The sequence below is a fragment of the Kryptolebias marmoratus genome, linkage group LG22 (assembly GCF_001649575.2).
Source record: "Kryptolebias marmoratus isolate JLee-2015 linkage group LG22, ASM164957v2, whole genome shotgun sequence".
Lineage (NCBI taxonomy): Eukaryota > Metazoa > Chordata > Actinopteri > Cyprinodontiformes > Rivulidae > Kryptolebias > Kryptolebias marmoratus.
In genome coordinates this window covers 16,050,486-16,076,624 of record NC_051451.1, presented here as the reverse complement: position 1 = coordinate 16,076,624, position 26,139 = coordinate 16,050,486, and the positions used below count along the sequence as shown (strand labels likewise).

Genomic DNA, 26,139 nt, shown 5'->3' with positions numbered 1-26,139 from the left:
GTCATTACTTTTCTGAACAAATTTTATATGCTTTATTATTTTGCAAATGAATCGTTCTTTTGAAACTAGTATTCGATGCTGTCATTCATAGCGTGCTTTGTAAAGGAATTATCGAGTCTGAATAATTCATTTGAGTCATGAAAGGATTTAAAAAAAAATATTTTCAGTTTTTCCTTGTATCATGGCTCTATTACTGTCAGGTTGGAATACTAAGTGGTTTGTGTGGTAAAATGTAAATATGTCCAACGTAAACTTAACAGGTGGCTTAGCTGCAGGGCAAAATCTGCAAATGATTGAGTGGCCTCTGTGTGCCCTGAGGAGAAAACGTTTATGAATTGTTTCCTTAGTGCAGGTAATTCAATTACTATTGATGCAGAAACACTGATGAATTAGGCCCTGACCAAGAAAGTTCAGAGCTCTCATTATGGATTTACATCAATATCAGAGAAGCATCTCCGCTTTCTGGCCAGTAAGACATAAAACAACAACAAAGCAAATAGAATCTGAAACTATATTAGGCTCTGATGAAGTAAAAAACGAAAAATGATTTGCTGTTTTTATTTCTAGCTTTGAGACTATAGTAGGAGAACTGATCCACCTTGGTGTTGTTTGTTTCTCATTTCAGGTATAATATAATTTAGGACAGAGACAGACCACCAGGAATTGTTGCATCAGTTATTTTCAGCAGTTTTTCTTTTTGATGTGCGTTTTGATGATGTGCAATTTGCACCTTTAACATTGAATGCATGTTTTGCCTGATACTGATGTTTAGTTTTAAAACACTTAAGAACGTATACTAATGACATGCCAAAAACATTGAGTATCCCTACATAAAAGATACTTTTACAAACATATATTCAGTGCTTGAGGCAGAGGTCCTATTAGCTCAATGGCTCCCGGAGTATTTAAATGACACAAACTGTGACTCAAAGCTGCAGTCTCCATGTCTACACATTGTTAAGTCCAAAAATAATGTTAAAGCTTTTCATTTATGCAAAAGAAAAAGAGCAAGGATTAACGCAGAGACTTGTGAAGTTTTTATTAATCTCTTTGGGACTTCTCGGATTTATATCTGAGGCCTTTGCATATATCCTGTCCCTTAGCATGGAAACCCAAGTTAACAAACACTCACTGCATCCTATATCTATGTGAAATCAAAACTAAAACTCGGAAACTTGCCAAGATGAATCTTGTTTACTTCAAAAAAAAAACAAAAAAAAAACAAAAAACATCAAAGCTAGAAAGCATCAAAGACCTTCAATTCACACTTTTGCTGTTTATCAAAGAAATAGTCTTAACACCAGATGGTGTAGCCTATGTTTGAGAGCACTATTGCACAGCACCCTCTAATGTGGCTCTGCTGAAATAACCAACCTGCAACCAGCTCCCGTCCACCCGGTAGCACTAAACTCTTCCCATCTGTGATGGCTGCAGGGCATGTCTGATCTAATTCAACTGGTAAAAAGTCAGAGTTCACTGGGTGACAGAAATAATGACACTGTGGATGCTTGTCTTGTGCTGTTATTTCACCAGCAGCTCCGGTGTGTGCTCACAAAACACACTGCCCCTTTATTTTGGTTTCAGGATCATTTTCTGTGTATGCATTAACATCCTCAAGAGAAGGATTTTTTTTCTTCACCCCCCTCTAAATACATATGTAGTGAAATAGATCATTTTGTTTTGGAGTCAGGCTTTTGGAGGAAATGAAGGGTACAACCCTCCAGGTCTGAGCATGCAGTAAGCAATGGTGACGGATAGGTATTATGAGGAGTTTCCTCCTTCCTCTGTTGGGGATTTGTGATAATCTCCTTTAGAATGACTCATGGGTAGATTACCATATTCCCTGTTGTAGGCCAGGATATCCTAAATAGGTTGTATATATAGGTGAGAGTCACAAGGCTGGCTGGAGAAGCTGTAATGACAACAGCATTTACCTGTTCATGGGAAACATTCCTCACTGGGTATAAACGTATAATCCACTTCAACTGTGGTGTCTTCATCTTACATCATCATTTTACAACATCTATGTGAGAAAAATGATGAGTAGGGAACATGTTTCTTCATTCTAGAGGGATCAGTAAACAGGGAGGCACACAGTAAATAGCAATTTTATCACAAAAGTGCATGAATTCTATTTAGATGACTTCAGTTTCATTTAGGCCATTAATAAATGTTTGTTAAGTTTTAAAACCTTTTGGATCATCATCGCCTCATAATACCTGCTGTGTTGATTTCATCTTTTCACAAAACTTTGCCAGCATTAAAAAAAATCAGAAGTGTCCAAAATTATTTACAGGGTAAATAATATTAATATTAATGACAATACTACATTTGTAGGCAAAACCTTTAATAAAAGCCCAAGACTCATCTTTACACCCTTATACTCAACCAGATCACAGTTCTCTGAATCTGAATGTTGTGAGATATCCATTTCAGTCCCAGCAGGGAATAATTATTCTTCCAGGTTTTACATGTCAGACTAATGTGACTCCTTATGAAAAAAAAGAGATCAGAATTCAAACTCTTTGTGAGCCTCTCACCCTGTTTTAGGTGATTTAATATTGATGCATTTCTGCAAAATAGCTTCCAAATCTTCTTATTGACAACTTGAATGTAAACAACTCAGAAGCTTTGTGCTGCAATAACACTGCAATCCTTGTCAAGCCAATGAAGATGATCATTTTCTAAAGGGGTATAAGGAATGTATCTGCATGCAAGATTAGGCTTTTTGCAGTAATTAAACTACAAGTTATACAAAATGGCTCCAAAGGCCAATTACAATAAGCATCTGCCACTGTAAAGACCGAGCATGACCCCAGTGTAGGTTTCTCCAGTGCACATATAGCACAACTTACTAAACAGGCTCCCCAGAAAATGAATAATCACTATCCATAAAATCTTTAGAGGCTTATGAATCTCGGTGAAGCACAGCAGTATTTCTGTGTCATGATTTACCTCCACAGGTCTATTACAGAATTACTGCTGCAGAAAATGACTTCACATTAACACAAACTGTGGCGGAAGCTGTTTTGGAGGATGTATAAATACATTTAAATCAACCCCGAGGTGAAGATTATACACTACAGGGGTACAGAGAAACTGCTCGGCCGCTCTGCGATTAGTTGATAAAGCTGAGTTTTTACATATCTGTACTGTAAAGCCAAGACTGCTTGTGGTAATAACAATTTAATGACAGCAAATGAGGGCATTTGAAATGTGAGTATTGCATTATCATAACCTCATAAACTCATGTTTTGAAGAAAAAAAAAAAAAAGCGTGCTGCACTATATCACGTTCTTTTATTTTGTCTGTACACTGCTTTGGGGCTTCACTGAGCCAATTTGGTGCTTTGAGCTAAACTAACTGATGGCTCAATGCGCAACATATTTACCATCTTTGTTTATATCATGCTAACATTTACATGAGCACCAAACTCTACAATAAGCATGAAAAAAACTGATGAAACTGGTGGGATTTGCATTTGTTTTTCCCATTAATTAAAAACAGATCAGCATCATAACTTATTTTTTGTAATTATGGTGGATTAAAAAAAGTTGTTATAATCATCAGAAAATTCAGCTGTGAAAATGATCTGCCTGACAATATTTACTAACATGATGACATTTATTTTCTGATCTGCAGTTTTACTAAACTGCTTTTGAGACATCAAAAATACCCTTCGCTGATTAGTTTTGCTTTTCATGAAGACATGTTATTTACAGAATTTGTTTTTCAAACCATGCATCGCATCTGCTGCAAATATGAGGAGATGTGTGAGCAAATGCTTCACAAATATTCAACAAGCGCTTCACAAATAACCAGAATCTAGTCTACAGTATTATATTTTTCTTTACTTATTTTACTAACTTTTCATTAAAAAAAAACAAAACTGTCCTATAATTAGCCTGTTCTCATAACTTTCTTAAAATCATTACATTAGGTCTATGAATGCATGATTCATTCCTTTTTCCTGTCAAGTTGTACATCTATCTAACTGAAAACTGTGAAGAAACATAAAAAAATAAATCTTGCAGGTATGAATACAATCATCCTTAGACATTATAGCCATAGAAGTAAATGTAAATGGCAGGTAAATTCCATTTAATGGGGCATTGAATTATGAGTTCTCTCAAGTGAAACACTCACTGAAGAGAATGTATTCATCCATGTAGCTGTAATTAAAGTGAAGTGGGAAAAAAAAGAGGCCTTGAACATGATTTTATGAAAGGCATACATGCTTCCATTATGTTTTGGGCCCAGTACGCTAACAGAATTTTTGAAAAAGAGTGGTGAAGCTTTGTGCTTAAGATGTGGGCACAGACAAGTATCTCAGGGAAATTATTATTTTTGTCTGGTTAAGAGTACTGCTTTCATATCAAAGCTTTAATTTATACAACAAAGAACATAACATTTATGAGAAAACTGGTTAAAACAGGCCATGACTGATTTAGCACAAGGCTTATGCTATGAACAGGATTCCCCGCTAGTTTCGTTTTTTTTGTTTTTTTCTTAGAAAACCTTTTCAAGCTACTTCACGTTGGCATTCAGGTTTTGCTCTTTTCTGAACAACAGACAATATAGTACTTGAAGAAAGTGACTGGCATTCTCGGTGTTTGAATGACTGTAAGAAAAAAAAATCATTTTCGTAAATGTCATCAGGCATGTGTTATATATGTCAATCTGATAAAAATCAGTTGAGACTGTGGCTCCATTACCACTTCCATGTTGCCTTTTTGATAAAATTACATTAAAAGCCCTTTTTCTTTGTTCCCTTTTGTCAGTTTGTGAGGTATAAAAGTGGGGTCAGAACTGGTTCTTTCTGACACTTTTTTGGCACACTTTTCAAAGCTTTATAGTAACTCTCCATATGCTGGTGCTTGGTTACCTATTGAGGCTTTTCTTTGAAGTAAAAAACCACTCAAATAAAAAAGGTCTCATTTCATTCTGACGGCACATTGTGTGCCCACTGTTACAAGATAGCACCATCTTTCTGCTACTGCCTTGAAATTCAGCTTTTACCTAACGGTTCTATTTAACATTCGTGTTATTGCTAAAATGGCACCCATCTACTCACACAAATACAGTATGTTCACAGGTATAAGAAACCAATAACATAATCCGTATTTTCATTTCAACTATTCTTACTCTTACTATGTCACATTAAAAACCCATTAAGCGCAAAAGTCCCATTGTGGTTAAATGCAACCAAACTGGAACCCTTTAAAATCCTTTTTTTTACCGTGTAGTTTTGGACAAAGTTGCTAAATCAATGTGTATTTGCAATTATAATACACAACACAAAGTAAAATAGATTAGAGCTTTATTGGTGAATGTGATACCAGTTTTTTTGGTATTCTTCCAATACTTATGACAAGAACAGGGAGAATCTGCATCATGTAAAAGGATTCAAAAAACCACATTCTGTAAGTACAAATGCCCATATAAAAACACTATGATTGCACCGTCATATTCACTGTTGGAACTCAGTGAGGACAGTCGTGTATATATTATATTTGCAATATCATATGTTAGATTCTCCATCTCTGTTAGATACAAAATAGACAAAAATAATTTTATATATTTTCCATAAATTTTCAAAAGACATTTCCAATGGATCACAACATAAAACCATCAATGACATTCTGGATTATTTGCAAGTTCAATACTAATACCAAAATAGGCTTTTTTCTTTAGCATTTACTATAAGATCACAACATTTTCATCTGATCATAATTTCTCTGTAAATACCTTTACCAACTTTGCTAAAATAACATTGATCTTTGTTATATAACTAAAACCACAAATTAAAAATGAGATTTTGAACATGGAGCTGCTCAATTAAAAAAAAAAAGAAATGTAGATTGTTCAGTAAAGAATGAAATCAGTCATTCATGGTTGTCATAAAATCTTTTGTTTCTTTGAGGCACTCATTGCCTTTATCTGCTATAGCCCTGCTGGGGATACAAGTTGGATTAAAGTAAGCCTCATTTAAAAAAAATATATATAATAGGTTCAATCACCTCTCCGTGATAGGAGCTATTTCAGCTGAGGCACACATTTCAGAATGATTTTCTTAAATAAAACACTGAAAAAGGGCAATAACAAAGAGGGAATCCAGTTGGAGAATGGCCAGTCATAGTTTCGTCATAGGTATGTGCAGGCTGTTCCAGGGTCCCATCCACAGTTCGTCTTCATCTGATAATGTGTGTTCACTGTGGGACTCCAGTGTTTCCCGACTGCTCTTGTGGTTGTCAACACAAGTCTCTTGCTCTTCATTGACACATGGCCCACTGTTGCCACTGTTGTTTCTGTCAATTATGGCCTTGGCAATACTGGTTTTGGACCCAAAGCTTTTTAGATCTGTAACTGCTGATCCCAGTGAACCACAAGAGGACAAAGTGTTGAGGTTTACGTCCTTGTTAGGATGAACACACGTGCCAACTCCGTTTTCTGTGTTGTTTTCTGAATTCTCCGTGCTGATAGCAGGAGCGGGTTCTTCATGAGTCACACCTAACTTGTCAAGTTTTTTAAAATGCTTATTTAGTCGGCACGGAGAGCCCAACTTTAGGTTGTTTAAATGGGGCGGTCGCCTAGTTCGAACAATAGTGCCATTTTGTGCGAGGTAGATATTCCCATTGATGTTGCTGTGGCTGTTGGGGAGCCTGTTTCGCTGGCTGTCTGTAGTGCTCTCTTCTCCAGTGGAAGTGGTGTCGTTCTCCCGATCTACCACAAGCTTGATCCTCTTCTTTCTTCCAGCCTGAAAAAAAGAGAGGGTAGGAAGGTCAATGTCAATCTATAGATTCGCTTTCAGATAAAGTGCACACAGAGTGTCCAAGATTCTGTGAAATCAAAAAGAAAGTTGCTTTTAAAGAAGTGGCTTTGCAGATAATATATATGGATATACCAGCTGTAGGTACCTTCATAGATAGCTTATTAAAATCTACATTTTTGTCATTTATGTGGTTGTTTTTGTTCTCTAAAGTGGTGATTCCATATTTTTGTCAGAAATTGCCAATTACTTACTCCTACAAATTCCTACTTTTGACAAAGGTAAGACAATGTAATCAAGTGCCTTGTAAAATCTAAATTAAAAGAAACCCAGTTATACAAATTCATGTTTTGAAGCAACTATTGAAATCCAAATACTAAATGTTGCTGAATGAGCTAGTTGATAACTGGTCTATAAAAAAAATAATAATAACTTTTTTTCATGGCAAGTTTCTTAGCATAAACTTAGCTTTAAGTAGATTTACAGTGAAAAATATAGAGATTTTAAGTAAAGTATTAACATCAAGGGAAAAGACTCAAGAAAATAACTTCACTGCAACATGGAAGGTCTCAGCAGAGAAAAAGGGCACGATGCTTTAAAAATTCAAATGCACGACAAAGCAGACAGAAAACATCAAAGAGAGGAATAAGTCAAAGATGATAAAAAAGTCAGATAGAGATAATATGCAGCAGAAAAGCACAAGGTTTTTTCACAGAACAGGAAAGATGAGAAAAGTGGACATTTGAAACACTCTGTAGATGCAGGCAGTATTTCTTCACTCCCATGCAAAGGTAATTGATTTTGTTCACTCTTACTTCACAGTGACAATATGTCTTTAGAAGGATGTAGAGTTCCCTTCCGACTCGGAATCACCATCTGACGTTTCCTCGGTTTCCTCTGAGCCCTTTGATGCAGCACCGCCTCCTGATCCAGAGCCACTGACTGAGGATTTGTCAGAAGAAATGGCGTCCTCGTCCACTTCAGTGATAGGAGACAGTCCTCCGTATGTCTCCTCAGACTTTTCACTGATGCTTCTGATGTCAGTGCTGTACGGATGCCCACTGTAGGGAGCTGAGGGTCCAGGGTCTCCAGACACCACACTTGACCTCCTGGATGCTGACTCATCACTATACTCACTAGCAGAGTCTTTGCTCTCATTAGCCGTCTCAGGTTCTTCTTCATCCTCTTCTTCACTCTCCTCTGTGATTGTACCCTCTGAGCCACGGCTCAGGACAGACTTTTTCGAACGCCGACTCCCACTAGTGGATCGGGAACCAGCTGAACTCATCTCACTCTCTGTCATCTGACTGCCATTTGAAGACCTCTCGCTCATCTCTGAACCAGACAGTTTTCTCTTGCTGGACCCACGAGATGAGGAACGTTCGCTTCCTGACACTGACTCTGCCTCAGCATCGCTGGCTGTCCCTGTTCCTGACTCGGCCTCACTCAGTTCCTCGCTGGACTTCTCTGAGGCAATTTTTGATGATCTGTTTTTTTGAGATGATCTGACACTTGAGCCAGATAAAGACGCAGCACTGCTAACACTCCCAGTGCCACTCCTACTACCTCTGCTACCACTCCCACTGCCACTGCCGCTAGAACCAGAAGCACTGCTCCCCCTGCTGGCTTCAGTCGCTGATGATCTCACCGAAGAACGTGTAGAAGATCCACTTTCTCTAGTGCTTTCTGAAGCCTCTTCCTCCTCAGACTCTTCATCAGAGTCTCTCTCTGTAGCTGAACCCTTTTCTGTGCTTGTTTCCTGTTCTGTTGCTGTGCCTGTTCCAGATTCTGTGTCCTTCTCAGATCTGGACTCGTCCTCAGAGTCAGACTCCTTCTCAGTCTCTGATTCTTTTTCTGTAGCTGAGGACTTTTCTGAATCTGATTCTTTCTCTGACTCTGACTCTCTATCACTCCCTGATTCTTTCTCACTGACAGAGCCCTTTTCTGTGTCCTCTTCCTCAGATTTGGACTTGCTCTCCTCATCAGAATCTCCAAGTTCTTCATCGTGCTCTTCCTCCGAGTCCACTGTGCTTTCGTTAGTATCATCCCTATCTAAATCGACTTTAAGATGATCTTTGTCAACACTGCTTTTCTCTGAGGATTCCTCATCAGAGTCTCTCTCCCTACCACTTCCACTTGCGCGTTCTTCTGGCTCACTTTCGGTCACGCTAATAGACACTTTGGATTTCCTTTCATCCTCACTGGCTGCTTGTGAGGCCTCTTCATCTCTCTCACTCTCTGTGGCTGAGGCATGACTTACACTGCTCTGTGACTTCCTCCTGATCTTTAACTTGTTGCTGATGTTAATTTTCTTTAAAACTTTGCTAAGTCGACTGCGAGCATCAGACTTGCTGTCTATTGGCCCCATAGCAGCTGGTCCGTCAGCGAGGCTCTCCTGACTGTCAATACGACGAGCTGACATCAGTTTGGCATAATCCTTGTCCTTCTTACCAGCGCCAAACATCTTGAGCATTTTGGCTTTCTTCCATGGAGATGGACCAGCATCAGATGGCGGCTGTTCTCCTTTGCTGGCCGCCAGGAGTTTGCTGAGTTTCATGACAGACTTTAGTCTCTTGGCAGCCTTTGAAGGCTCGCCTTCCTCTGCTGGCTCAGCTTGTTCAGTTTCTTCCTCTGGTGGCAGGTCCCTAAAAGCAACCTTCTTCGGTGAACCTCTACCTCTCATGCCACCACGGCCTCTGCCTCTGCCTCGGCCCTAAGACAGTTATAATTTATTTTAGCAACCTTTTGTGATAATAAAGTAAGACTGATGAAATGCCACAGAGGGTTCTGTTAGAATATTACACTGGACATTTGCAACCCATTAGTGGACTTTCTTGCCAATTTAATTCTCATTTGAAAAATCACATTCAAGGAAAGGTAATACCTCAGGGCCATGTGGACTGTAGTAATACCCATCATCCTCCATGATCACTTCTCCATACTCATCATACATGGGAGATATCAGCCTCCTCCGACTGCCATACTGAGGAAAGTCATACCTGAGAAACAGACAAACCAAAATTGTGTTGCAGGCATGCAGTTAAACAGAACAACCGCTTAGTTTTCAGCTATCTGTTTAAACCAAATTACATAAAATAACAATTTTCAAGCTGCAGAATAAACTGCCACAAACAAAGGCATTATCAAACACCTTGTGTCATTGACAGAGACTATATTTAGGCATAAAGTGCCTAAAGATTCAGTGTGGGGGTGTGACAAAGATAATCTGCCACTGAAGTAGGAATAATAAACAACCTCAGTACACACAATGGATAAACAATTCTTTCACACTGTTTCACTGGTTTAAAAACAAAAATACTGCAGTATTGATCTTGGTGCATTTGTTAAAATATATATTTTTATTTTTTTATTTTTCTGTGACGCTTATGACTGTTGATAAATCCTCCCATCTTCCTCCTCCATCCATATACAATATCATGCTACTTACATCGATATAGAAACTATCCTTCAGGTAAGAAATAACATAATTAAACAAACAAGCAAAAAACTTGAACTACATATATTTCCTACTGAAAATAAGAAAATTTAAGATAATGACAAAATGAACAAAAATTGGTGAGCATATTAAATGTTCTTGTTAGTTTGGGTATTTTTTCCTTATTAAGTTTAAGGTTTATAGCTACTTTGGGGAACAAAATATTTTCTTGTTAAATAAACATATTTCCTATCAGAACCCAATGAAAAAAATGACTTAAAAATCAGAATAATCTTATTTTTTTTCTACTTTTTTTAATTTGACAAGGTAATCATAAGAATGTTACTATACTAAAATCCAGCTGCGTTACTTTATTTTATTTTTTGAATAGACAGCAGCTACTCTTATGTAAGACCTCTGTTTGAAATCATTAATAGACGTTTGAGATTTCAGGAACAACAGAGAAAAAAGGCACCTAAAGGAAAGAGTCTAGTTTGTGTGTCTGTCACCTGAAAATTAAAGGTCTGCTGCAAAGCCCACACGGTCCGCTGACTGCTGGATTAAAAGCTTAACCACTGAGTAAATTTTCCCCTCATTTGAAATGACTACAGATCAAAAGTCTTACTGTCACATGGGTGGCACACTTACTGCACACAGCAATTTCTAAGACATCTCTTAGAAATCATAACTGAAACCTTTTGCAAATGAAGGTCAGTGTAATTAAGACACATTAATTAGAATGAGTTATGGTGACATGAAATATAAGCTGGTGTGTAACTACAGAACATAACACCACATATTATTTCACTGATGAAAGTTTGAAACATGAATGTGATCTTCTCTTCTTTAATCTAAGCTCGTAAGGCGTAAAGGCTTCTGATAAACTTGTGCAGTAATTCCCAAAGTGGTGCAAGTCACCTGTAACGGAGCAGGAGTGTCTAATGTATAACAATTTCTCAGCAGCTGGAGTGGCTTTGAGTTCCATGCTTTTCCTCTTTAGACCATATAGGCAATGTAACAGGCGAGCCAAAACACCCTGAATCTATTAAACTGGGAAATGCTTTCCGAGGCTCAGGTGTCCGTGTCAAAGGAGCTTAAATTATCTCATTTGATGGGAGTGGAAGGGCTAAAATGCTCAACTGGTACAGAATATGACAAAAGCAGAAAAATAAATATGCAAAATTCTCTGTTTTGAAATGAGCTCTAATTCTAAAATACCATAGCACATTGGCACGGTCAAAATAAATAAGGATGCACTTCTTTAAGCTGTTGAATGAATCAATGTTGGCCCTGTTTTCTTGGATTAGTGTACTGTACAATTAATGAGAGATGCAACTGGCTGCATGCTCACCCTTGGTCGTAATTATAGTAGTCTTGTGTGTAGTAATCCTGGCCTGGGTCGATACCTGACTCCATGGAGAGTTCCTGCATTTCACAGAGGCAGACAAAGAAATTACTCAGCATTCCTTAGGTAGAAAACAGCCAAAGAAGACAAGAAGCAGCATACTGGGTGAGTATAGAAAAGGGAATGACTACAATCCCTGTGAATTAGGAAAAGCAGGAGGGTTTCTACCTCAGGTCTCAGAAGAGATGGCCTCAGCAGTTGCTGTTGCTGCCAAAGGTTAGTACAGATGAGGGACACAGTAATGAAAGGAAGGAATGGTCAGGAAAGACACAAGCATATGAAGAGTTCAGCATTATGTTTCGAATTCAAAGCCAGAAAACACCTATGTTTAGATCTATGGTAAAAACCATGAAGGATAAAAGACAAAAAAAAAGAAAAGAAAGAAAGAACCAGTACAACATTGATGGAATAAAGCAAGGGCAAGAAAGATGCTAACCAAGCTGTAGGGGGTTAGAAGACTGCACAGAAAATTAAACATCTGTACTTTAGATTTATCAGTTAGAAATCAATAGATTAAATCATATTTGAAAAGGACTAAACACTTAAATGCCATGCGCTGTAGAACTACTTATTTAGTTACCTGATTATGTATGACAAAAAAATAAATCACAAAAGTGCTAATCTTTTATTTTTAAATAAGAGCAAGATTTCATGCAATGAAACACTACAGCAATCTAATTTAAAGTCATTCTCTTTTTGTCATGTGAACTAAAAGTAATATTTATTGGATACAGACTACCTTGAGTTGTCGTCAGTATGAAAATGTCTTGGCACAAACACAAAACAAAAACACATCACAACAAAACTGCTTACCTGCCTGCCACCTCTTCTCCTGAGCATTGTAGAAGAAAAGAGATAAGACAAATAATGAATATGGATTGACAGCAACATTTTAAGTACTTAAAAAAAAGAAGAATGAAATGTTAGGTCTACAGCACTACTGTGTCTATATTCTGCTGACCAAAGAGGAAACTGCAGCTTTACTTACTGTGCATTTTTTATGTGTTAAATTAGAGTTGCAGATATTGTTCAGCTTTCAAAAGGATGCCTAAGGCTGCACAGTTATCATGCTGGTATAGGCTGTTTTTTTCACCTTATCTCATCCAAAAGAACAGAAAAGAAAGATGCAATAAATGCAAACATCAAAGTAGCAAGGGAGATGGAAAAAGAAAAAAAAAAGTCAGTGTTTACATGGTCGTACAGAGAGAATATGCTGGAAGATATGAAGAGAACACTGTGATTAAGGGGAAGGATTTGTTGCTAAATGCAAATAAATCTGTCTTTGGCTATTACATCATAATATGCTCAGAGAAAACTATCATGATTCTAAAGGCTTCTTCATCTTTTATCTATCGATGTTTATTTTGTTCACGAAGAACTGAGTAAATTGTAAAACTTCACTTTTTATCAAAACAGAAAAATAAAAAGCTTCAAATTTGCTCATGAAAATGAGAACACATCTGCAGTGCCTTTAGCGTACAACTCAGTAAGAAACTGTAAGTTAAATAGCTTGACTGAAACCTCCAGGTTCACAAGTGCACAAGTGTAACCTGTCTGGACCTGTAAATAATGACGACTTTCATATACTTAGATATATGGCCAAGCAATGATGTGAGATTCCTCTGGAGAGCTGTAATCTGTTGTTATGTGCAGGGACCAGAGAGCAGGGACGGGACAGAGCCATATGCCACACCTCCCAGGCAGAGCTGATGATGGGAACAGGATCTGATTGATGACTTGTTGGCTCGCCTGCTGGCCATTGCTGCTTCATGCAACATCAAGAATAATGGCCCAGTGGACAGTAGCTCTGGAAAGTTTGCACACATGGGGTCTTGGTGGAAGAAAAGTAATAAAAAAAATGTGTGAAAGAAGAAATAAGAAAAGCAGCCCTAAAAATCACACTAAGGCTTAGGTTTTGTGTCTGTAGCAGAAGGGAAAAACTGACTTTGATATAAATTAGCACATTTTACAGGCTTTAGAACATGATTTTGGTATCTTTAGGAGAAGCTAAAGCTAGTATCAGATTGAAACTAGTTGGTGAACAGAATCCGTGACATAGTCTTTAAAATTTCTCAAAACATTCACCGGATTATCAATTTCCTGTCATGAAACAGAGACCCCCAGCTTGAATTTTGAACATGGTCAAATATTTTGTGCAATAAATTTACTCTCAAAACAGTCACAGGGTAGTTATGGGTGTCTCAAACACTCTCATATTTAATTTCTGTAATTCCAAAGCTGCATTTTGACACCTGCACAGGAGCTCTCCTTCTTACAGAAAAAGTCACAGCACAGTGAGATACTGGCTTGAATTAACTGCATCCCACTTTTTTTTAGATTTCGCTTCACGTCCATGATACAGACTTGACATCAATATTTATATTCTGATCTAAAGAAGTTCTCACATGCCATATTAGGTCTCAATTAGTTCCCATTTGTTCTTGCCAACAGGAGACCTTCAGTGTAAGACTTTTTTTTCACTTGTGGAACAATGAAGATGTTATCAGAAACAGCGTACAGAAAGTAGGACAAAATACAGTCAATATCTAAACAAACAAAAATGATTTGAAAACAACAGTTGTTACCACCACTTAAAAACACTTTGGTCAACAATTCACACAAATGTTTGTTTTAATGTATAAATAAGCTGAAAAAGGTTTACTGATCTCAATGGAATTTTCCAGTCAAGTATTTGTTTTATTTTGTACATTATTCCAGTACAAATGTGTACTCTATATTAAAAAATAGCTAATTCAGTCTGTCCAAATTATTGTATTGCCCATCTAAAGTTGATATTTTTAACTTTTTCTCTCTCTGAATACAGACTAAAAGACTGCAGAGCACGCATGGCAACAATTCAACACTCAAAGAGATCAAAAGGTTTTCATGCGGCAAATGATTTTCTTATAAGCACTTTTCATGTAATATTTATAATATATAGTATATAATATACTAATATTTGTCAAAGCAACATTTTTTCATGTAGAAAATGGCCATACCATTGGCTGCCACACAGAACATAAATTTAACATTAAAATGACATTGACTTCCTTTTGATCCTGTCCCTAATCTTGCAAAGAAATCAAAGAAAGTCCATCTAATTTATTTTTTAAGAACAGAACTGTTCTGAATTATCAATTAGGATACAAAGGAGTTGAAACCAATTATAAAAACTGAATATTAAAGAATACCATCCATTATGGCTCTCTACACTTTCGGTTGACAGAAACAGCATGTGAGCTGCTAGACTCTTTACAAAAGAGATTACCCCATGTAGTGAACATGGAATACAGATTTAGCTGGCCTTTGATCTGCCCATCAGGGGTAACATGTGATGAATCAAACATCGCATTGGTCTGGATGTGAGGTTTTCCAAGTCCATTTGCCTTAGGGCATGGTGGGTGAAACAAAAACATGATGGGTATGTGGGTTAAAAATTAGAGAGAGGAGAGAAAAGAGGAGAAGTGAAAAACTTGAGCAGAAAAAGTGAGAAAAAAACTGCACTGCCATAAGTTGAAAAAAAGTTAAAGAAAATGAAACCAAGAGGAAAGATTAACAAGTAGAGGCCAGGGATTGAAGGGCATTAAAGCTAATTGAAGAAAGAAGGGAATTAAAAAAAAACACTGGCAGGCAGAGGGTCAGAAAGATAGGAGAGGATAGAAGTTAACACTGACAGTCCCACAGGCAGCAGCCTTGGTTAATGATTGATTGATTCTCTAATTAGCCTTTTTCAATGAGCAAACATCACAGTTCCTACTTTATCATGCTGAAAGGATCTGTGCAGAAATTTGGAAAGGTTCCCCTAATTCCATTTTTTCTCTCACTCCCCATGAGCTACTCATATATAGTGTCTAATTTCTACACAGTTGTGTACATTGTGTACTTTTCCTGCACTTGTGAAATGCTTCTCATTTTGCTGCTTCCCACATCTCTGCAGTTTCAATCTATTTTTTTTCATCACTTAATGAATAAAAAAAAGCGTCTAATAAAAAACTGTCATTGTGGTAACTTTTTGCACACAGTTCACCAGCAGGTTTGTAGAGTTAAAAAGCAAACAAACAACAAAAACAAACCTGTAAGCTTATGGGAGTTTAAATTTTTCATATTTATTCTCATTTAATTAAAATAGCTTTGGCTATGAAATGAAATTGCTAAGGCCTTGAACTGAAAGAACACATTTAAAGGGATAAACTCACAAATCTGTTAGCTCTGTGGAGTAGTTATTAATATCCCAGATCTCATTGCAGTTCTCATAATCAAACTAAAAAAAACAACAAACTCATACTGAATAAGTAAGCTTTTTTCTTATTCTAATGCAAGCCTGTAAGCAAATTATACAGCCACTGGGGCAAACACAAGAACATTTCTTGGCAGGTATCTAAAATATATTTTCCACACAAAGAAAGAAGTAAAAAAAAAAAAAACATTTCTCCAAAACAAATCAGTCATAATTCTTTGATATGACCAAAGCATGTAGTCAAAAAAAGAAGAAGAATCAGTAGAAACAATTGTGAGTGAAAAAAACAGGCATGAAGATGCAAAGATGGAAATAGTGAGATTATGGGAACAAACATTAAAAAAAAAAATCAGAGCACTGTAGATTGAGATGAAAGATCACAGAGTTCAGCAGGGATAGAACTGTCTATATTCAGTTCATTTGTCTCCTGAAACTCCTCTGCTGGGTTCAGACTCACTCCATTTTCAGCACTGTTCATACTTGTTGAATCAATCTGAATTTCAGAGCCTGAGTTTGTCATTTTTGGCGAGCTCTGCTTATCCCCTGGATCAGAGCTTTGCTGTGTGTTAGCACCGTCTGACTCCTCAGTCGCTTGTGATTTCCTGCTAAATTTGGGCACCTTGCAGTTTTTGTCAACTTGGCTGTAAAGGTTGGCAATGGATCTTTCAATGTCAGCAAGATTCTGGATGTTTTTTAAGATCCCCTTGAGCTCCTTTTTTGTCCCAGTTTCTGATGAGGTAAAAGGAGGGGGATGTTTTCTTTCTGAGACAGGACGAAGTGATGATACAGGGGGTAAAGCAGTTGGAACAAACTGGATGACAGGGCGTGGCTGGTCATTAATAGGTGAGGGAGGAGGGAGTGGGGGTGGTGGAGGAGGGGGAGCAATTGGTTTACAGACAGGAGGAGGGGAGGAAGGAGTGGTGCACTGAGGTTCATGTAAGTAGGGAGGTGAAGGTGGACCAGAAGGGGGACGGCAAGGAGGAGATGGTGGAGGAGATGTGGGTGGAGATGGTGGACCTGAATACAGATTAGAAGGAGGAGGGGGTGCTGGGTTTTCTGGTGGGTCTGGTATAATTTCAACTGTGATCTGACAAGGCTGCACTGTCATGTAGTTTGAGATACTTGAACTGAACTTTCTCAAAACAGGAGGGGTTGGTTTCTGGCTGGAAAGGGGCCGTGACTCATCTGCCTGTGCAATGATAAAGCTGGGGGGCACATCTCTGCCCACAGACATGGGGCTGTGGGGGTAATCCATGATAGAGAGCAGGGTTTCTGAGGTCAGCTCCAGCATGTCATCACTGTCCATATCCCTGACAAAGATTGAAGAAAGAGAGCCGTGGGAGTCTCGATTTTGCTTAAGGGCTTGTTCCTGAAAAGCCTGTTGCTCGAACTGCCTGGCCTGCTCACGAACTGACAACTTAGTCTCTGTGCTGTCACTCAAGTAAGGTGTGTTCAAACTTGCCAGTTTTTGCTTGTTTCCCATAGCTTCTTGGAGTATTTGCAGCTCCCAGTTGGCTTGATCTATAAGCCCTTGTCTTCTTGGCAACTCGTAGCTGTGCTGCCCTCTATGAATGTGAGCAGGCATTGACCAGGCGCACCCTGACCCTGCTGATTGGGAGGGAGAAAACGAGAACTGCTTTTCACACATTCTCGCCCCTTCTGCAAAGGTTAAAGGACTGCCAAGAGGACTGTTATCATCATACAACGGGTTGTGGATGGTGATGGGGTTGCCATCAGAGAGGAGGGTCACGTTGCTCTCGGATTTGGGCAAGCTGACAAGCAATGCTCCGTTGCTACGGGCTGCATTGGTGCGACAGGCAAAGGTGCTAAGAATCTTCTGGTGGTTGGCTTCCTCAAAGACAGACTTTTTAGCCCTGCCCCAGTAAAAAAAGGTGACAGTGAATAAGAAATAAGACTTGAAACAAGTGGAAAGTAAGGACAAACAAAGAAAGACAATGAAGAAAAAAACAACAACAGTGCTGTAATGAGTTATCTGCTTATGATTCTTTGTATTGAGACAGAATTTTACTCGTGTATGGCTTGTTGGTCTAAATGGCTAAAGTGTGGTTAACTGTCAACTATGATTTAAATGCGAAGACGAACAAATAAGGTGTATTTATTTTGTGGACATTAAAATAAATAACTCAATTTGTTTTTAATCATGTGTAAATTCCAATTAAGAACTACATAGTTAAAAAGGAAACAATGCTTATATAGCTGATTTGATATGGATGAAACCACAAGATGTGTATTTGTAAAATCAGTCACAACACAGAGAGATAAGAAGATATGATGTGAAAATAACATACATACACACACAAAAAGAGACAGTAGTCTAATGGGAAGGGTGAGACGAGTCATCTATAGATGTATCCTCTGGCTACGGTATTTCTCAACATCCAGTACATCTTTTCTTTTCTGACATTTTTAAAAAATGAAAAACTTTCCCTCCCAGTCAAAGTGCTATTCCTTTTAGCAAGGTTACTTAATAGCACTGGCTTAGAATGCTTTCAATGCTGACTGACAAATTCCTTTGACAGGTTTACCAACACACCACAGCAGATCGAAACTGTACTGGTTCTGCATATGTTGAGGAAAAGCTATAAGCAGGAAGGGAAACAAGGATGTTGCTGTTGTGTGGTAATTATGCATAATATCGGGCTGATTCACAGAGGTTGAGAAGAATGATTACTTACTGCAGTCTGAACACAGAGAGACAAGACAGCGTATGATGGAAGCACAGAAACACAGAGAGACGGTGAGAAGACTAAAAACACAAATGGCACAAAAGAAATGGGCGCACCGGCAAAGTTTAGGCACAATTGTCTACGTTGTGAGCCCTCTGACTTATGTGTTGTGAGCATCAATATGCAGCTCTGTTAATATAAAACACATACTCAACATAGCTTTCTGCTATGGAAGCTTTTCAGAGATGTAAAGATGTACGGACCAACTACTTTTGTTACTAGTTGGGAGTCGGATAATGAAACCTAAATAAATGACACTCTGTTTATGAGGCTACAGAACCAAGACCTTCAATTTGATGACAACTGTTAGTGAACATATGACTGCAAAAACTCTTTAATCCCTATTTTTAAAATACTATTTTCTCTTTAAAACATAAATAGTAATATTAGTAGCAGGACTGTTTAACATGCTGTAAATCAAAATGACTAAATCCAGCAGGGCAGCTCATTCAGTTCAAACTTCTTTTATCCACAAGCATTAACATTTCATTACACACTCAGGGCAGCATTTAATTTTATAGGGGAAATCAAATTGTGCTGATGGCAAAACGCTTTGGACGCATGGGGAAAATAAAGAAGCACTCAACGTAGTGTATGTATTAATCAAAGTAAGGTTTAAAGTAATTTATGAACACATGCTTACCTTGAGAGAGGGACTTGCAAAATGCATACGCAGTCAAATTAGAAACACATACATAAGCTAAAGTCTAATCGCCAGCTGTGCAGTGGCTTCGATGTTTTTGCAAAAATTAGAAGGAGAACATTTTTAAAGAGACAAAGAGTGCAGAAATTCAGTGGTGCAGCAAGTAATATGTCAGAGGCAGCAGCGAGAACCATTCAGAGTTGCTAGGTGGGTTATTTGGCAAAAAAGACTAATATTTCGGATCTAAAATTATCGATGTGCAAAGCAAGAAAATACCAAGTATTCATCTGGGTGCAGCTCTTCTAATCTGAACCTCAGAGGAAGAAACCAGCACAGCCGGATGCACAACCAGCAGGTTATTGGAACTAGCTGGATGTATGGGATGAGAGACAGACACCAAAGGGACATAACTCACATGCTGCTGTCACCAAGCTCCTCATAGAGGTTAGCAGTCGGAGCAGCGGCTGGAGCTGCTTTCCCTCCTGGTGGTAAAGCCATCTGGATCCTGGCAGTTTTGGCACACTCTGCTTGTCGCCTGTGCAAAGGAGTAGCATTTGCACCGATCAATGTAAAAAAAACATAACTCTCAAAATATGTTAAAAAACAAAAACAACTCAAACACACAAAGGAAGATTAATGCATTTCACTCCTGTTTTTTTCTTCCATCTTGTAAGAAAAAACAGCTCGTTTTTGTTTGCGTTCCCATAAAATGCTGAACTCATTTTCTCTAAAAGATTCAAATGAGTTCATCTGTTGATTCTAAGTGTGAGTGGCAACCCTTTCACCCTTGAAGGAGGCATTTATCTGGTATCGCCACCAAAGATATTGCCTAATGTAGCTTTTAGCGTAACAACACAACAGCTTAAGTGCAAGAATGCTTTCAATTATAAAAAAGCAGTGAAGTGATGAACAACTAATCCTCAGCCACAGATTTGAAAATCTCTTCAATATCTATATGTGCCATGTTTTTTATAACTATTAAATTCTTTTAATTGAGCTTGAATAAAAAACAAACTTTTTTTATTGTGCATGCAGTTAAGCCATAGGACGCTGAAGAAATGATGTCACATATCAACAGTTTTTGACAAAGTGAAACAGTCTTGTTTGCTTTCGGTTTATTTCCCATTTGAATTTCATTGGATTTTCCACATGAGAAGAACTGCTCCGCCAGATTACATGTAGGGTCTGTAAACCACAAGCAGACTCAGTGTTGCTTCATGTCATGATGTAAGTGACATGGAAATGAGCCTACATTTCATGTTCATGACACAGTCACAACAACAAGTCACACTTTAAATAAAATGAACTTTTCACATGCAAGCAAGGTAAAAAAAAAATTAAATCATACTTACTCTTTGAATCTGATGGCATTTATTGATGCAAGGAAAAGGAGATAAGACAAAAATTGGGACAAAAATGCAAACATATAATAAGTTTGTATAATTGCATAAGTTAACATGACAATAACTTTATATAATTTTGATACTTAAGAAACCTGAATAAATACACCCCAATAAATCCACTGCATATAAAAAGGTCTATTTGCTTATCAAGCCAAAAACCTGTACGCTTGCTCAATTTCTACCTAGAAAGAAACTCTCAAAACCTCCAGGAGCAGCTGCAGGGCTACATGTAACAATAGCTAAAGCAAATCTTATACGCTTCATAGTGTCAGTGCTTATTAACAACAAAATTCAATTATTCCACATGAGTGAACAAATTGATGTGTAAAATATCATAGTCGATTTCAGCTTAACGCAACAATAAATTAGGTTGACAAACATAAATGAGAAAATTAACTTTTGCTATTGTTATGTCATCACCAACAAAGTGCCATCTGCTATCACAGTTTGTTTTTTAGGGTCTAATGTCACCAATCAACAGTTTCCTGCTGTACGTGGTCTGCACAAGTGTGTGTGCACTACTCTACCCATCTGCCATGAATAAACATTTGCCAACCTTTTACTTCATCAATGTAAATGTTGTTTTCAACAAAAAAAGGAGAGAAAAAAGATCACATTTTGTTCACTCTGCAGTGTGCGCATCAGTGGGAGAGGTGGAGCCAGATAAACAGGGGAAACGCTGCTTATTGCGGGTGGGTAGGGCAGAGTTGATTAAGAAGTGAGAAGACGCACTGTGACGATCACAATTGGCTGTAGATGTTTGTCACAAATGAGTGTTAATTAATCAGCTTTCACAGAGCATGAGCAGGGGATTAGCCCAGCAGAGTGCGCAGTCAGCATGTCTGATGAGAGGTTCATGGCAAGAGAGGCAAACACACAAACAAAAAGGTGGCAGTGGAGCAGGAAATGTGTTCCCTTTATCCACAACAAACATTCTTTTCACTGAGATTTGTGGGGTGTTTTGGCTTTGCTCTAACAGGCCGCAGGGTGCAAGACGTAAAGAATGGTTTACATTCCAATTATAAATATCTGATTTCTCCTTGGAATAGAAACCTTTTGGCTAAAACCATTAGTGCAACACAATATCTCCCAAGACAGGAATCTGCTTAATTGTAATTCATTTCCCCTCACATTTTCCTGACAACCTGTTAAAGAAAGTTTTTTTTTTCCTTTTCTTTTTTTTTGTAAGAGTAAAATACAGAAGTGAGCGATTATTATTAGGTAAAGAGTACTGACTGTCTGTAGGTGACCATGACGATGAGGATGGCAGGGATACAGCAGAGGATGATGATGATGGCTAGTGCCAGTAGAGCTCCCTCTGTGTATCCCACAGCCTGGGCAGCCTTCTTCACACTGGCCACAATGTCTGGTGAGCGGATCTCAAGGATTCGGCCACCCTCGCCCAGGTATGGTTGGAACTCTTTATTGATGTCCAGCACGTTGCCGTCAAGAAATCTGAAATTTAAATCAAACTGGAAATTAGGGGGATAAAAAGGGCATTTCAAAAATATAAGAAAAAAAAAGTCCTCTAGCTCAATGCTATTTCAAAATTGAACACATCAGATTGTGTTCTATTTTGTACTTCATAGGAGTTATATTTTGTAACTTTGAAATAGTTATATTGACATTCAATATTTTATCTGTCAGATTTGAGTTGCAATAGTAAAATTTTGAATTTTGATGCCTTTCGTTTGCTTCATTCTATTGTACAGGACTTTGGTCTAATTTGTGTAGCTTTAAATGTGTTTTATAAACTTAGAGACTTCGACATGATTTTTAGATTAACAAATAATCACATAACATGAAAATGTAACAAGAGAATTGGATGCTAGCAGTTATAAAACTACAAGGAATTATCACCCAAATATAATGTTTTTTTCTCATTGTAAAGCAGCTTTAACACAAGTTTTATGGCTTCCCAGATGTTCTGTTAGCTGTTAAACAAGCATTAATGACTAATATTTCACACAGTTTTGTGATACTGAATGAGTATTTGATTTACATGAGCCTGAGGTCCAGCAAAATGGACCATTGTGCAATTTATTTTACAGTAGTACAATAATTATAGTAAAATGTTGCATTGTACAATTTATTGTACAATGTATTTTTCTGCCACTTGAGCTGTCAGACATGTAAGTTATTACAGGTTTGAGTGTCACATTTCCTGAGAGAGAATCATTTCAAGGTGACTGACAGAATTTAGATAATTGCAGGGTTTATAAGAAAAAACTAGACTACAATCATATTACACTAATAATAAAAATGTATTCCTAAAATTAAATGCAAATAAAAAACCAAAAATCAAAATAAAGAAAATTTGACACCTGCAGTGACTTTACTCAAAGACCCATGACAGAATTAACATTATACCGTGGTACAATAAACATGAATATAATATCTTCACCTGCTGTTGGTCCAGTATCATTTGTGAAAGTAAGTAGTTACAACAAAACAGTTTTCCAAACATTCTGCATCACAGAGGAGTAAGCACACTGCTATGTCCAATTAATGTCATTTCTGTTTTTCTATAGTGGATAAATAAGAGTAAATGAAGGTTATTAACTGGACTCTGGCAATCTATTCTCCAGAGGGCTGAAATAGTGGTGAGTGCTGCATTCAAGGTGGAACAGGGGCAGGTTGTGAAGCAAAATCCCACTAACAATGCCCTCCTTCTCCTTTTGTGATCCAACGGCAAAGTTGCAGCTTTATAGCATGCAATTACCCCTCAGCATAGTCTGAAATGAGCTGCGTGCATAAAGACTCTCTTGTCTCTAATCTATATGATTTCCCTGACATTATGTAGAGAAATGGATGCTGATTAAAGCAGGACTATAGCAAATTTCTTCTCAGTTTAGCTAGACTTCCTCAGCAGCTATCACTACCATCAAAACTGAGCTTTGTTTGAAAAGTTTTTTATAGACCCACCCAACCCGTTGGCTCCAATCTCAGTTCCATCCTTAAAATTATGTGGCGCCACTTAGATGGTCAAGGACGCAAAAATGATGTTCGAAGGTCAATCAGGAGTATACATAAAACATCTCTGAATGTCACTTTTCCAAATGAACAGAGCTTGTCATGTCTTTTTGAAGGTAGGGTGGGTTTCTTCAGGGTGACCAACAGAAATTACAGTAACCCTGGATTAAAAGAAATAAATACAGGAGGTGCTGCCAGGTAGCTAAATGAAAGGTAAGCAGCGTGAAGGGATGATTGAGTGAGAAGTGTTTCCCATTGATCAGGAGCGCCCATGCTCTGGAGGAGGCAGCTTTTAAAGAGGGCCATGTGATTGGTTGGACAGATAGGCTAGGGAGCATAACAATGTTAAGTGCAAGACACTCCCAGCCAAGTTAAGGCCAACTTTTTTTTCTTTTCATTTGATGGCTTGACAAAATGTATAGCAGGCACTTTTCTGTGATGCTTTGCCTCTTTTTGCTGCTTTAGCAGACTGTCTCAGACAGACAGACCCCAAGCACTTTGCATCCTAAAATAAAAGGAATAAAATGTTTTGCTGGCATGTCTCCCAGCTCCAAGAATAGCCTCGGAGATATTGGAATGATGAGTTGAAGCACTGATTGAAACACTCCCTGCTAGACTCCCACTTTGTCCCCCTCTGACCTCGCTCCACCCTCCTTCTTTCTATTCTGCATCTTCATTTATTGACAGATATTGTGCGCCTGCAGGATAATCAAAGTCGTAAAAAAAGAAAGAAGAGGTTGTGAATTGTAGGCATTGTAGAGAAGATGCCAAGGGGAGCCCCAGAAAAATGAAGTATTTGGTGTTTTGGGTAAAAAAAGAAAAGAAAAAGTAAATAGGTATAGGGACAACATGTAGCACAGGGACAATAAGAGGTCAATTTCAACAAAATAGTAGACTGTATTTTTCTGTATTCAATTTTACCCACTTACTTGAAGAGCTCCTGTCGTGAAATGGCCCTGTTTGTGACTGGGTCAATGGCATACACCATCAGGTCAGACTTAGTGTAGTCCTCTAGCTCGTAGCCATCACCATGACGACGTGGTCCAATGGACTCAACAATCACCTTTGCACCGGGAATCTGGTCCTGGACGTGACGCTCCAGTATTCTAAAATGAATGAGTCAGTTTTAGGTAGAGGTAAAAAACAACAACAACAAAAAAGAGCAATTCATGTTAAGATTTACATAAGCCAGAAGTAGATTTATATTAATTGAAAGTCAAATCTGACACCATGATGCCATGAACTCTATATGATAACCATCAGTCTCAAGTACTCCTCTCTGGCAGTGATTGTCCTAATCAAAAGTAATTTTCCTCTCCACACTGGGCTTTTGGCAAAATGAAGCTCTAAAAACCTTTCTCAGTCAAGGAGAAATCTAAACCTTGAAATACAAATAATAAAGAAAGGATTCACTGTGTGCCACGGTGGATACATGTTTTAAATACGGAGCTGAAATAGGTGCGGATCACCGTCAACACTGTGCAAAATCACAAACCTCCTAAAGAGATCCCCCCCCCCAATCTAAACAGAAGTGTTACTTGTGTGGATGAGACACAGTATGCTCCTGAAAAACAACTACTAGCACACATTTGCCTTTCAGATGAACTAATTTGGTTAAATACTGTGCCCCAAGAGCCAGAAAAAAAGAGATGAATCATGAATGCCTATTATAAATTAATTTGGCTTAGGAGAACAGACTCCAGTGGATAGACCTGAAAGCCCAGTTTCATTTCCAACCTCGCATCCAAAAAAGTGGTGCCACTCTGTCAGGCCCCATTATCATCAAAAGTTAAGGTACTTAGACACCCCATAGTGTTTATTTAAAAGAACTTGACTAGCAACACAAAGTTACAATGGAAAATACCCCGTCATGATCTGCGAAGGCCAAACTGAACTTCTCTAAATTGCATTTGAGTACTTTTTGTGCCAAAATGTGAACCACCCTTTAATGCCAGTACATGATTTGACTTTCAAACTTAAGGAAAAATAACTTTTGTCTTACCTAATGAGCTCCTCCTTATTCTCCTCCACTAAAGTGGGAGGGACAGTGGACACAACAACTTGCATGTCCAGTGCGTTGACTACAGAAACCTGAGAGGTTGAGCAGAACACAGCGGGAAAAAAAAACAAAAACGTAAAGTACTACAAGGTAAAAAGGGTCACAGGAAATCAAGATAAATTGTGATTAAGCCAATTATTCATGTGTCCCACTGTGAGTTTAGTCGACTCATTTAAATGATTCTCTCGATGCAGCAAGTCAGACCCTCTAATTGCCTGCTTGTATTGATGTCATGCAGCAGATTTAACAGGATATAATTCTGATGCCACAGTTAAGTGCATAGGCAACAGCCTCTGTGCTCTGAAGCCAAAGCTCCCATGCGGCTCCTGTGAAATTAGGTTTCCCCTTGAAAATTAACGAGTGCCGTGGTTATGCACTCTCTGCTCTCTCAAATTCAGGCAATGTCCCAGACCCTCCTTCTGTCTCATTAGAGACTTGTTAGCTAGACATATTTCACTAAAATGGGG

General features: G+C 38.2%; 1 protein-coding gene across 8 annotated transcripts in view; it reads right to left on the bottom strand.

Moving 5' to 3' along the window:
- Positions 1-5,303: 5,303 nt before the first annotated feature.
- Positions 5,304-26,139, bottom strand: part of LOC108244521 (protocadherin-15) — a 189,349-nt gene continuing 168,513 nt past the window's right edge. For 4 of the 8 annotated variants that reach the window (XM_037973638.1, XM_017430853.2, XM_037973640.1 and 1 more), the window contains 11 exons: positions 25,616-25,704; positions 24,543-24,719; positions 21,877-22,095; positions 20,590-20,598; positions 19,653-19,772; positions 12,424-12,442; positions 11,779-11,817; positions 11,557-11,630; positions 9,654-9,768; positions 7,585-9,482; positions 6,622-6,757 (listed from right to left, as the gene is read on the bottom strand). In XM_037973638.1, coding sequence (XP_037829566.1) covers positions 7,605-9,482; positions 9,654-9,768; positions 11,557-11,630; positions 11,779-11,817; positions 12,424-12,442; positions 19,653-19,772; positions 20,590-20,598; positions 21,877-22,095; positions 24,543-24,719; positions 25,616-25,704 — 2,739 coding nt within the window. In that variant the 3' untranslated portion in view covers positions 6,622-6,757; positions 7,585-7,604. The other 4 variants (XM_017430834.3, XM_037973639.1, XM_037973641.1 and 1 more) reach the window with 4 other exon arrangements.